Source organism: Naegleria lovaniensis, assembly GCF_003324165.1.
Source record: "Naegleria lovaniensis strain ATCC 30569 chromosome Unknown tig079, whole genome shotgun sequence".
Lineage (NCBI taxonomy): Eukaryota > Heterolobosea > Eutetramitea > Acrasida > Naegleriidae > Naegleria > Naegleria lovaniensis.
This window is the reverse complement of record NW_025407900.1, coordinates 1-12,079: the sequence shown is the minus strand read 5'-3', so window position 1 is coordinate 12,079 and position 12,079 is coordinate 1. Positions and strand designations below refer to the sequence as shown.

Below are 12,079 nucleotides of genomic sequence, written 5' to 3'. Positions count from 1 at the left end.
AAATTTCAACGTACACCTCGAATAATACATGTGAGAGGATAAATGACATCAAGGAAAAGTTAGATATGTGGCTCCATCGTTTTACACCATGATCTACTATTTGAAAATTGCAGGATGAGTTGCTGAATTCAGAAATGAATCGCCTACTGAGGACTCTATACTTGCTCAACCAATCGATTGTCCAATATTGATAATAGGAGACTATTTTCATGATTACATCCCATTGGAGGACAACAACGATCTAAGTGCATATTGGTTGTAAAATTACACAAATTCGAAAATTAAATCAAAGGAAGATTATCAACATTCCGTGATTTATTGTAGATTGCATTAAAGTGTGAAATTTTTTTCGTCGTTTTAAAAATGAAAAACGCACAAAAAACAACAACTGGCAACACAAAACAACGAACAACAACGAAAAACAAAAACAAACAACCACAACAACGACGGTATTAATTTAAATGGATGATTGGACTCTGAACACTACATCAACCCCTTTCAGCACTTTTTTGCACATACGGTTCAGTACTAGTAATTCTCTCTGCACTGAATATTCATCGTTTTAGTAAGCGAACGAAACGCTAAACAAATCACAAAAACGAACAACAACGGGAGCAAAAAATGACCCCAAAACGAACGAAAAAAAAATTTCATACTTTAATGCAAACTACAATACCAAGAGTTCAACAAATCACCAACAATGAAGATCAAATTTTAGAATGTTTGAAATTTCCATGTTGAATGCAACAACAACTTTAAGGTCGATGTTGTTACAAGCCACTTGTTTTGATTAAAGTGTGGCCAGAACTTGCTTGTTCAAAAGCAACAAAATACTGACGGGGATGATTGCTGGGATGGGCGATTTCTTCCACCCCTCGAGAAAGTGAAACATGAATTTGCAGGAACGGGTACAACAACAAATTATGAGCCTTCATTTATTACTTTTGATGAGTTTGAGCCTTTTGTTGATATATGTTGTTCTTTGAATAAATACTTCCTGCTTCAGTATCATGACGACCCTCATAAACAAACCATAAGACTTTACAGATCGTTGTCAATCCATATTCAGTGTCAGTAAAAAAGATATTGCTTACTACTTTCTTGCATAACTGTGACAACATTGTTTAAGGGTGTTGTTGTCAGCATGTCATCTTCTTCTATTTATGTAACGATATACAACACAAGGTAATTTTTAGACGAATTGGTTTGGTTCAGAGGTTGTCTTCCTTATTGAAAAGTGTGTTCGAAAGTCCTCTATTTGCTAAAGCAATATTCCTAGTGTATGCATTACAGGCGTTTGATTTCCATTTACCTGCATGCATGATCACATCCAACGATTCTCCTTCTTCGGTGAGTTTGGAAGCTGCTCCAATTCTAAGGGAGTGCCCTAGAATATTTTCCTTATTGTTAAGGATTTTTCTCACTTTCTTCATGAATTCGCATTTGTGGTTGGATGTTAGGAATCGATTGTCGGTAAAGGAGAGGAAAGGACTATTTCTTTCTTTGAAGTGGTGGACTTGGTCTCTGTATGATGTGATTAATTTCACTGGGCAGTACTTTTGGTTTGGGGCTGGTTCGATTATGATGGGATCTTTATCGAGATTCATCTTGTCGGTTTTGTGACCTGAATTAATTATTTGAATCCAACCCTTCTTTGGTTTGTCCCAGGTAATGTCACACCATTTAATAGAAGCAATGTCTGAGGGACGAAAGAGTGTGCGGAATCCAATGATCATGGTGGTTGCAATCAGGAGTTTTTCAAATTTGTCCTTCTCGGATGAAGGTTGATATTTCTCCATCCAATCTAAGATGTGAGAAATGGAAACTCCATCCCTTTGAAGAGATCGTTTGTGTATTGCATTGTAAATTCGTTGACCACCCTTAATAAGGTCATTAAATTCCGGTTTCCACTCCAGGTTGATCTTATAGATTTTTGCAAAGAATGTGAGTGAAGATTTAAGGCGAGGAAGTTCCCAGCCTTTTTTGTTTTCTAATTCATAGAAAACAAACTTTTCAGCTGTTTCATAAGTGAACGGTCGTTGGTGTCAGAATCTGTATTCTTGGAATCGTTTGAAGCATCTCCACATGTGAAAGATGGAGTCTGGACTGAAAGTCGCCTCTAGACAGATGGCGTTCCAACCTTCGAACAGAGGGCTCCAACCACTTCCACAGCCAAGAACTCGTTCCATTTCGAGTTCTTCCAGATTTCTGTGGAGGGCGATATTATAAGCATCTTTCTTGGAAATTTTTCTATCCTTAAGGAGATCTTTGTAAGCACAGGATACCACCATGAGCTTGTCCAGTTCGGAATAATCAAGGACCCTTCGCTCGGTTCTTGATGATCTGAATTATTGTTAATGGAATTAGACTGAGAGGAGGAGACATGTAAGGGATGTAGCTCGTTTTCAAGATTGACCAATTTTGTTGGAGAAGGATCTTCCATATAGATCTAGCTATGGTGGCCAGAGAGTCCACTGGGCCATAACCTTACTTGAGGTTGGAGATGGCTGTTGTATTGACCGCAATGAATTGGGTTTTCTTGGGGTAAAGCTGGTTAGAGGCTGCGTTTTGAAGGAACAGAAGAACTGTAGATTGTTCTTTGATGTTGATGTGGTTTCTGGGTTCTCCCAAGTGCCCACTAGAACGTTGTTCCCTTGAAACGCACCGTAACCAAGAGTTGAACTGTCCTAGTGTATCCTTTGGAGATTCCAAGTGATCTCGAAAGGTGTACCTTGAGGTTGGAGAAGATTTTCATTGACGAGTTCCAACCTGTTTTGTCCACTACTAAGGACATGCTTCTTCTCAACCTGTGACAGAAGCAAGGAATTGCTCTCTCGGCAAGCCTGAGGAATTCCATTTTTCCAGTGAAATGAGCTATTGTTCTGCAAGGAGCTGACAGGTTGTTCTGGGATTTGGTGATTAGATCGTCGATCATGGTTAGAGCTGTCTCCTTCTTGGAGGTTGGAATTTGAATAGTTCCTGTTTTGAAGTCCAGTGTTAGGCCCAAGAACTCGATAGTCTGTGTTGGTATTAAGATGCATTTGTTGGGTTGGATAAGGAAACCGAGAGAGTTCAAATCTTGAATTACTTGGTTCGTTATTGATTGACACATATCTGGGCCTTCCAGGCTGAGGATTAATATATCGTCGATGTATATGAATATTATCCAACCCTACTCTCTCCACTTCTTCACTATTTGTTTCATGATTTTTGTGAATATTAGTGGGGCGTTGGACAGTCTGAATGGGAGGACATTGAATTGGTAGAATACTCCTTTCCAGACGAAGCCCAAGAGACGTTTCGAGTTGGGATGGATAGGTATGTGAAAATAACCTTTCGATAGGTCTATTTTGCAAGCATACATTCCAGGAGTAAGGATCTTGGTGTTTGAGTTACTCTTTTTTCCATAGTTGTGATTGGATCATGCATTGGAGTTCTTTTGGTATTTGTTGTTTGTGGGTTGTGAGTTGCTTTTTGTGGGAGTGAGTTGTTTGTTCATGTTCTTCATGTATTCAAAGTTAAGTGCATCTTTTCTTTCTTCTCTGTTATTATGGATGTTTGTTTTCAATTCATTATGGACGTTTGTATTATTGAGCTGTTGGTTAATTTCTCTAGAAATGTCTTCCATTGTGTAATTATTCTCAGCTGCGCAGTCCAGGGCATTGGCTATTCTGTTTGATAGTAGCAAGCCCAACGCTAGTAATTCTGCTCAGGCAATGAGATCTGTTGACGTTGCTGAACAGTTGAGTGCTTTGCAGGTAAGGCCGCTGCAAACTAATACTGTGTTAAGGATTGGAAGGTTTAATTCCGGACGTGGTTCAGTTTTAACATGAGGAATGTTTGTGTTTTGAAGCAGTTGTTTGTATTTTCCAATAAGGTAGGTAAGAGCTGTTCTAGTTGGGGTCATAGTAAGGAGCTTTCTTATAATACTTTGTTGGAGAAGTTGAGCAAGTTCTAGACCGTTGAGTTTAGAGAGTTGGTCGGGAGCGAAGTTCCTGTTGTTTTTCAAGTATGAAGTGGTGTAGAACTTTAAGGCTTCATCTGATAAACCATTGAAAGGTGCGTTTGTTGTAGTGTGGTTGTTTGAAAATAGGTTGCCGGTAGTGTCGTTAATATTGATCCATCTGGTGGTATGAGGGGCGATGGGAGTATTGTCAGTCTTGTTGGAATCTGTAGGGAATGGGATGTTGAACAGATTTGTAGGTTGTGGGATATGCAAATGGTTTGGTACTGACAAGTTAGGGTCGAATGGATGGTTGTTATTATTAAATTGATGTGGTTGAGTTACTTGTTGAAGGCGAGTTTCAAAGCCTTGTACCTTTGTGGTGAGTCCTTCTATCTGATCCATCATGGAATTGGAAAAGTGTTGTAAGGAGTTCTGGATGATTTGTTTAATATCATAAGGTGGTTCAGGGTTTAACTTTCTGTGTTTAGGATGCTCGTATTCTGATGGTTCTTCCTCAAAGCCTTGTGGGGATTGTTCAAGTCTTTTCTTGAAATGTTCTTGCTGAGAGGAGGCTGTTTGGTTGATGGACATGGTTGACACTACACACTGTTGTTGAGGTAATTTTTCTAGCGATGTTTCCCTCTAAAAATTACAATTACAATGTTGTAATAGAGTTACTATCTTAAACACATTCGTGTCACGATAATAAATCAACGCAAGTTTGAAGTTTCCGTTTCTATGAACTTTTATTTGGTTGTTTCATAGACGAAATTTTCAAAAACATAGATCCTTCTACATCCTCTCATCCTTTCGCTTCCATGTCAATACGACCACCAGTCTAAGGAAAACTCCACTGAGTATGTTTTGTATGATTGTGTATGTTGATGTTTGGTTATTTTTTTATTTTTCAATTCAAACACAGTTGAGTTTTCTTAATTTAATGAATTTTACCTATTATCCTTAGGAGCTTGACGAATTAGCTTTGACAAGGTAATTATGAAACGAAATATTTTTGATGTTAACAGACCTGTATCCTTTTTTTACAATAACACTCGAGCTAACAATGGTGACGCTGACCGAGAGTGTCTTAAAAAACTACACCCAGATGTCCATATCATAATCAAAGCGTTCAACCATGATTCATAATAAATCCACACCAAGTTAAAAAACTATACTACTCAATTTTATTACTCGTTCAATCAAAATGTGCAACAATAGTGCTATTCATTCAAATTGCTTGTACAAAATTACCATTCGCTATTTTGATTGGTTTGTTGTGGTTGTTGTGGCATTGGAGTCAATCCTCTCTTACATTCATTCAAACTATCAAAAGCATATTGACAAGATCCAATAGAGTATGGATTTTGCTCCAAACATTGAGAGAATGATTGCATTTGTGAGAAGCACTTTTGCATTTCCTGTGGAGAGTATTGTTGTTGTTCTCCATTACTGTCCTTGGATCCAAAAGCATTAGAAACTGAATCATAGATAGCATGACCGATCATGGTACCAGCTACCGTGGAAACAATATTTCCCATGATACCAGGACCTCCGCTTTGAACAGGAGTTTGTTGATGTTGTGGTGGAGGAGTGGTTTGTTGTTGTGGTCTAGCTTGTTGTGGTTGTTGGGTGGATGTAGAATAATTTCTAGTTTGTTGTTGTGTTGGTGGTGGTGCTTGGTGAGAAGATGAAGAATGAGAGGAAGAGGAGGATCTTCTTGAAGAACCAGTGAATCTACTCTTTTGTGGCATTATGTGTTTTGTTTGTTGGGGTATTTTTTTTGAATGTAAATTTTAAAAATAATAAAAATTTACAATCAATTTGTTGTTTCAAAATTCCGATCGAACAACAATTTGATTGAGCAGCAATGGACGCATAATATTTTCTTAAAGCTGATTGAATCCGTGTTGGTTTATGACTTTATTTGCTCCAATTCCACATGTTAAACAGTATTCGAGTAGAAATAACCCATACTTCAGGATCTGTAGTTTACAATTCGCTAATTTTCTCACAAAAGAAAAAAAAGCGAAAAAAATTCTCTCATCGTTGTCTCATCATGACTCACAAGACTCGTGCCGTTATTGTTGCAGCTCAAAGAACACCTATTGGCTCCTTCCTTGGAAAACTCTCAGGTTTTGATGCTCCTAAATTGGGATCATTGGCCATTCGTTCCGCAACTCAAAAAGCTGGAGTTGCTCTTTCCGAAGTGCAAGAAGTCATCATGGGTAATGTAGTCTCAGCAAATTTGGGTCAGGCACCAGCTCGTCAAGCAAGTATTCATGCTGGACTTCCTGATAGTGTTATTTGTACAACCGTGAATAAGATGTGTGCATCGGGAATGAAAGCAGTCATGTACGGATCGCAAAACATTGAATTGGGCATTCATAATTGTGTGGTTGCTGGTGGTTTTGAATCCATGTCCAATGCTCCATATTATATTCCTCAAGGCCGATCAGGCTATCGATTGGGTGATGGTAAATTGGTTGACTCCATTCTCAAGGATGGTTTAACTGATGCCTATAATGGAGAGCATATGGGTTGGTGTGCCGAGCAAACAGCCAAATTATATGGAATTACACGTGAAGAACAAGATGCCTATGCCATTGAATCCTACAAAAGAGCTACTGAAGCCAATGAAAAGGGATACATGTCCGGAGAATTATTCTCCATTGCATTGCCTTCAAAGAAGAAGGGTGAGCAAACTCAATACATTCAACTCGATGAGGAGTTTTCAAATATTAATTTGGAAAAGGTCCCACAATTGAAACCAGCATTTGTTAAGGAAAATGGTACAGTCACAGCTGCCAATAGCTCAAAACTGTCAGACGGTGGTGCTGCTTTGATCTTGATGAGTGAAGAAAAAGCCAAGAAAGCAGGTATAAGACCAATTGCAAGAATTTTGGGATATGGAGATGCGGAAAAGGCTCCTATTGATTTCACAACTGCACCATCCTCGGCCATTCCAGTCGCTTTGAAGCATGCTGGAGTTTTGCAAAGTGATGTGAATTTGTGGGAAATTAATGAAGCATTCAGTGCTGTTGCTTTGGTCAATATGAAACTTTTGGGCTTGGATGTCAATACTGTCAACATTTTCGGAGGAGCTGTTGCCTTGGGACACCCAATTGGTTGTAGTGGTGCCAGAATTCTCTGTACTCTTATTAGTGCTTTGAAACACCGAAAACAACAAGTGGGTTGTGCTGCCATTTGTAATGGAGGTGGTGGTGCTAGCTCTGTCGTCATTGAATTGCTTTAAACAAAGTTAATGAATTCCTTAATAACATTAAATTGGTAATTTATGTGCATTTATCTGACCATTCAGTAAAGATCAAAGCAAACTCAGCAAACATTTTTGAAATATTCCACACATGACCATACCATCATTCAACATGGTCGTCATTACCGTTACCTTTAAAGACAATCTCGTCCACGTCGTGACCAATCCATCCCACCAGAGAGAGTTCTCCAGGGAGGGTGAGCCAAAGCGTAGGCAACCAGCCTATACCCAACCATTCTTGGCGACGTTGACGAACTCAAGTGTCATCACGAAAATAAACATCTCCAACCAAAAAAAATGCCTACAGCAAACAAAACGTTCTGGCAGAAGCTGAGTGATCAACACAACCACATCAGCAAGTTTCTTCACTTCAACAAAACAACACGCAAACCAGAGTAGGAAACAGAGAAAACAATTCATCGAACTGAACAAACCATCAGTGGAATTCCTAGTCGTCTATTGTTGTACATTCTGCTTTTCCGATGGCCTTCACAATTTCTTGATCGTTCCCAAACTTCGACAACAGCAAATCATACAACATAAGCACATCCACAACGGCATTATGTGCTATTCCGGGAAGAGAGTCACATACTTTTTCTCTAAAGTGGTTTTCTAATCCCTTTTTTCCAAGCAAGTTTTTTTGCATAGTAGAACAATAGTAAATTGTTGATCGGAGTTTAAGTGGTGCAATTGCAGCACTAAAGAAAGCCTTGTCCAAACCAGTTGAATGAACCAACAACATCACATCAGCAGTGTCATTCCTAGTCAAATAATTACAAATTTTAGGAATCATGTTTTGCAATGTTTCACTTTCATCCAAAATCTGAAATTTAGTTTCGTGCATTTGTAATGCAATAGAACTCCACACACCACTAGGGGATACAAATATGGAATGTAATTCATTACTAAATAATGATAACATTGCAAATTGAATTATGGAGTTGCATTTTGGAGAAAATCCTGTTGTTTCTAAATCTAGCACAAAGAAGTTCAATGGTCGTCTTGTCTCTTGATTGATACAGTGAGGCGTGGGAATTGATTTAAGAGGTGCAAAATTATATTGAATAGTCAACCTGTTTTTGAATTTTGAAATCAGGTAAGGTGGTTTGTGTTGTACAATAATATTCTCATTGTTTTTGCAACTTTGTTTCCTAAAAGCAACATCTTTTTCTAATTGAGCAGAAAATTGCAAACATTCTAATTGAGCAACTGTTGCTTCTGCTTCTTCGTCTGAAAATTGATGTTTAGCTTTCAAATGATTTGTAAAAGACCCTTTGATAATATATGGTTTTTGTTTTTTACATCCAGAAACAGGGCAGCATAAATATATACATTTAGGAGCACACACTTCAGCCCTCAACGTAGTTTTTCTTGAGTAAGTGGCTACGTTTTGATTAATAATTTGTAATTCTTTGCAAGTTTTTTTCTTGACATTTCTATCAAGTACAATTCGACCAGGAAGAGTTGGTAAAATCTTGATAACCAATTTCATACCAAAATAATGATCAGTTAATGGAATATCTGGGAGTGAGAACCCACGAACATCGTCAGTGGAATGTAATATTAAAAATATATAGAATGAAAATAGTGCGCTTTGGCAAAATTGTTTGGTTGTTGGCTTGGGAAACATTCCTCGAATTATTGAAAAGAGTAGCTCTTCATAATTTGTTGTAATGCAACTGGGTTTGAAATTTGGAAACCGAGACGCTAATGCAAGAAATCCTTCAAGTGTGTGAACACATATTTTCTTCGTTTTTTTGGGATAATTGGGTAATTTTTCGAAAATTGTTTTGCTTTCACTCAAAATATCAATTATATCCGGACTGTTATCATTAATGCAGTCATAAATATCACGAATTAATTCAAGGTAACCAGCAACACTATTTGCCTCTATAGTGCCAATTTTACGTAATTCTTGCAATACAGGTCGTTCTGTTAAATTTAGACATGATTTCAAATTCATAATATCCGTAGGATCAACTTCTTCTCTGTCGAGTAATCGATACAATGTCCTATGTTGTATCATGTAATAAATTATGGTCTGCATTGAGATTTTCTCGTGCAATATTGTTCCATTAAATAATACATTTCGTTGATTTTTGAAATTGTGAACGTAATCATTGACGAAAATGAAGTCTTTGTGTTTTTTTCTAATAATTGTTTGCACAGCATGTGCATCAATTTCTGCATCAGAACATCCACACACAATTGTTACAGATTCTTGGAGCAACTCTTTGAAATAAAGTATTTTGCTAGTGACAAATTCAAGTACGTCTGTTTCAGAACTAACTCCAAACCAACCCAGCGGTAAATGCCATGAATTATCGATGGCATTAATAGAAAATAAAATCATTTGGTCTATTAGATGTTTAACACCAAATTGTTTCACGTCTTCAACAGTGTAACAATATTTTTCACTTCCAACAATTTGATCTCCCAAAACATCAAAATGTTTAAACACTTTCATTCCATCAAACGAGATACATGTATCTTTACAAGAGTCAGGCAGTAACATGTTCTTTAGGGTAAGTGTGATGTCGGGAATCATACCATAACAACCAGCAGGTGTCCATTGTTTAACAGTATTCCAACTTGGTATAATTAGATTATATTTTAAATGATTAAAATTATTCCGTTCAATATTTTGATTGCGCTCTCCTCCCATTCTGATGAAAAATTGTTTTCCACAATAATATTTCATCACAACCCAATATCTTCTTTCAACCTCTGAATATTTGTGATGAAATGGATTCTTTGTATAATTTTGCAACTGATTGAATATAAAGGATCCAAAAAATGTCTCTAAGAATGGAGTAAAGCTTGACCTTGGAACCTTCAAAGCTTGTGTATCACGGTGTTCATTGTTCGTAATTTGTTTGTTGTTGTATTGTGTCGACAATGCTTCATTGTATGAAGTTTGAGCTTTTCTAAACACTGTTAAAAGTTTGTGTTCATCTTGGCTGACTGGTATAAATGGCACAAGTTTACACAATAACTCATACATCAATAATGGAAATGATATTAATTGCTTGGGTTGTGGTAAAATTCCTTTCAATAGCATTTCAAATATATCATGCCTATTTTCCATGATTGAAACTAGGTGTTTTTCCAATTCACTACATTGACGACACTGATTTTGAAAAATACTACAATATTTTGAACAACATGCTGATTCTAAGGTGAGTTCGTCTCGAATAACGCCAATTATGTCATAATCGCAATTATAAATTTGTTTTCCTGTTAATAATTTAGAATAATTGTTCCGATTTATACCTCTGCAAACGTATTTCAGTTCGGAATAGCACTCTTCATAACTAACATTAGTAGCTGGTGTAATATTTTCAACCATGAACGGTTGATCTTCAAAATAAACTCTTTTCTTTACTGACGGCATTATTGAAGCAGTTGAACGAATATCGGGAGCATTGTGGTTGTGTTGATCACTCAGCTTCTGCCAGAACGTTTTGTTTGCTGTAGGCATTTTTTTTGGTTGGAGATGTTTATTTTCGTGATGACACTTGAGTTCGTCAACGTCGCCAAGAATGGTTGGGTATAGGCTGGTTGCCTACGAAGCTTTTTCTATCTGGCTCACCCTCCCTGGAGTTCTCTCCAACGCATACAGAACTTGATTCAAAGAACAAACACGAAATCAAGTTACTGGTTCTTGTGTTGTGTGCACCATTCGAGGTTGTGCTTTTCTTTTTCAATTTCATCGCTTGATAATCTCTTCAATAAGAACTCAGAACTCGAGCCAAGCAAATAACATCATCAGGTGTACATTTTAAGCGACAGTTGTAACATACATTCATCACGTCAAAAAAAATTTACGCTCTCACAACCCACGTCAAAAATGTCAGCTGCCAATAACTCTGGTATGGAAGAATATAAACTCGCCGTTGGTATGTAAACGTTTTATGATGATGTCTTCTGTGTTTTAACGTATTTTACCATGCTCTTCAAAACAATGTAACCAAATATTGCGAATTCATTTGTTGAACAACAACAACACATCAACAACACGTTATTGCCATCATACACATTTATCAACAACAACAACAATAACTTACCAATTATTCACACGTGTTTGTTGTCTCATGGTGATGATGACAATGATTTACTTTCTTCATCGTCGTGTTGTTACACCAACAACAACAACGTGCATGCGTGCGCTATTTTCCGCACTCCTCTCTCGACAACAACAACCTTCCAAACTTCTCCGTGTTTTTCTTCTCCATGACATTCATCATCGTACGATAACAACAATGAATTCCATCCCTCTCTCATCATGGGTTTATTATTTACAAAAAAATATATTTTGTTATTGAAATGAAAACTCGTAACAACAGTCGGTGGAGGTGGTGTCGGTAAAAGTGCCCTCACAGTCCAATTCATTCAAAACATCTTTGTTGAAGAATACGACCCAACCATTGAAGATTCCTATAGAAAGCACGCCAAAGTGGATGATAAACCATGTTTCTTGGAAATTCTTGATACTGCCGGACAAGAGGAATACAAAGCCTTGAGAGATCAATACATGAGAACTGGTGATGGTTTCTTGTTGGTTTATTCCGTGATTGATAGAAAGACTTTTGAGGAAATTAATGACTTCTATGAACAAATTTTGAGAGTGAAGGATGCTGAGAAGGTACCCATGGTGTTGGTGGGTAATAAGGTATGTTGTACACATTTAACGTGTGTTTCATTTTGTTCATCTGAATAATTATTTATTTCTTATGATGATGATGATGAATATTTTGTTATTTGAACGTTCTCTGAACACCCGATACCAACAATCATCACATTTCTGTAAAATTACATTTCTTTTCCCGACGATTCATTGAAATTTATTGTTGCCATAT

General features: G+C 37.3%; 6 protein-coding genes across 6 annotated transcripts; 2 read left to right on the top strand and 4 right to left on the bottom strand.

Moving 5' to 3' along the window:
- Window positions 1–1,211: 1,211 nt before the first annotated feature.
- On the bottom strand, window positions 1,212–1,799 carry C9374_013820 (uncharacterized protein; the record flags this gene model as incomplete). The annotated part of the gene is made up of 1 exon (XM_044689739.1): window positions 1,212–1,799. One exon carries the CDS (start codon window positions 1,797–1,799, stop codon window positions 1,212–1,214), a length of 588 nt encoding a protein of 195 aa, XP_044541680.1.
- A 1,910-nt stretch (window positions 1,800–3,709) lies between these two features.
- C9374_013819 (uncharacterized protein) lies at window positions 3,710–4,537 on the bottom strand (the record flags this gene model as incomplete). Its single annotated transcript, XM_044689738.1, has 1 exon — window positions 3,710–4,537. The coding sequence occupies one exon, from the start codon at window positions 4,535–4,537 to the stop codon at window positions 3,710–3,712; it is 828 nt and encodes a 275-aa protein (XP_044541679.1).
- A 656-nt stretch (window positions 4,538–5,193) lies between these two features.
- Window positions 5,194–5,697, bottom strand: C9374_013818 (uncharacterized protein; the record flags this gene model as incomplete). The annotated part of the gene is made up of 1 exon (XM_044689737.1): window positions 5,194–5,697. One exon carries the CDS (start codon window positions 5,695–5,697, stop codon window positions 5,194–5,196), a length of 504 nt encoding a protein of 167 aa, XP_044541678.1.
- A 305-nt stretch (window positions 5,698–6,002) lies between these two features.
- On the top strand, window positions 6,003–7,199 carry C9374_013817 (uncharacterized protein; the record flags this gene model as incomplete). The annotated part of the gene is made up of 1 exon (XM_044689735.1): window positions 6,003–7,199. One exon carries the CDS (start codon window positions 6,003–6,005, stop codon window positions 7,197–7,199), a length of 1,197 nt encoding a protein of 398 aa, XP_044541677.1.
- Window positions 7,200–7,668: 469 nt separating this feature from the next.
- Window positions 7,669–10,701, bottom strand: C9374_013816 (uncharacterized protein; the record flags this gene model as incomplete). Its single annotated transcript, XM_044689734.1, has 1 exon — window positions 7,669–10,701. The coding sequence occupies one exon, from the start codon at window positions 10,699–10,701 to the stop codon at window positions 7,669–7,671; it is 3,033 nt and encodes a 1,010-aa protein (XP_044541676.1).
- Window positions 10,702–11,070: 369 nt separating this feature from the next.
- On the top strand, window positions 11,071–12,079 carry C9374_013815 (uncharacterized protein; the record flags this gene model as incomplete). Its single annotated transcript, XM_044689733.1, has 2 exons — window positions 11,071–11,119; window positions 11,567–11,892. Coding segments are annotated over 2 exons (375 nt in total), but the record flags the coding sequence as incomplete, so codon positions are not given.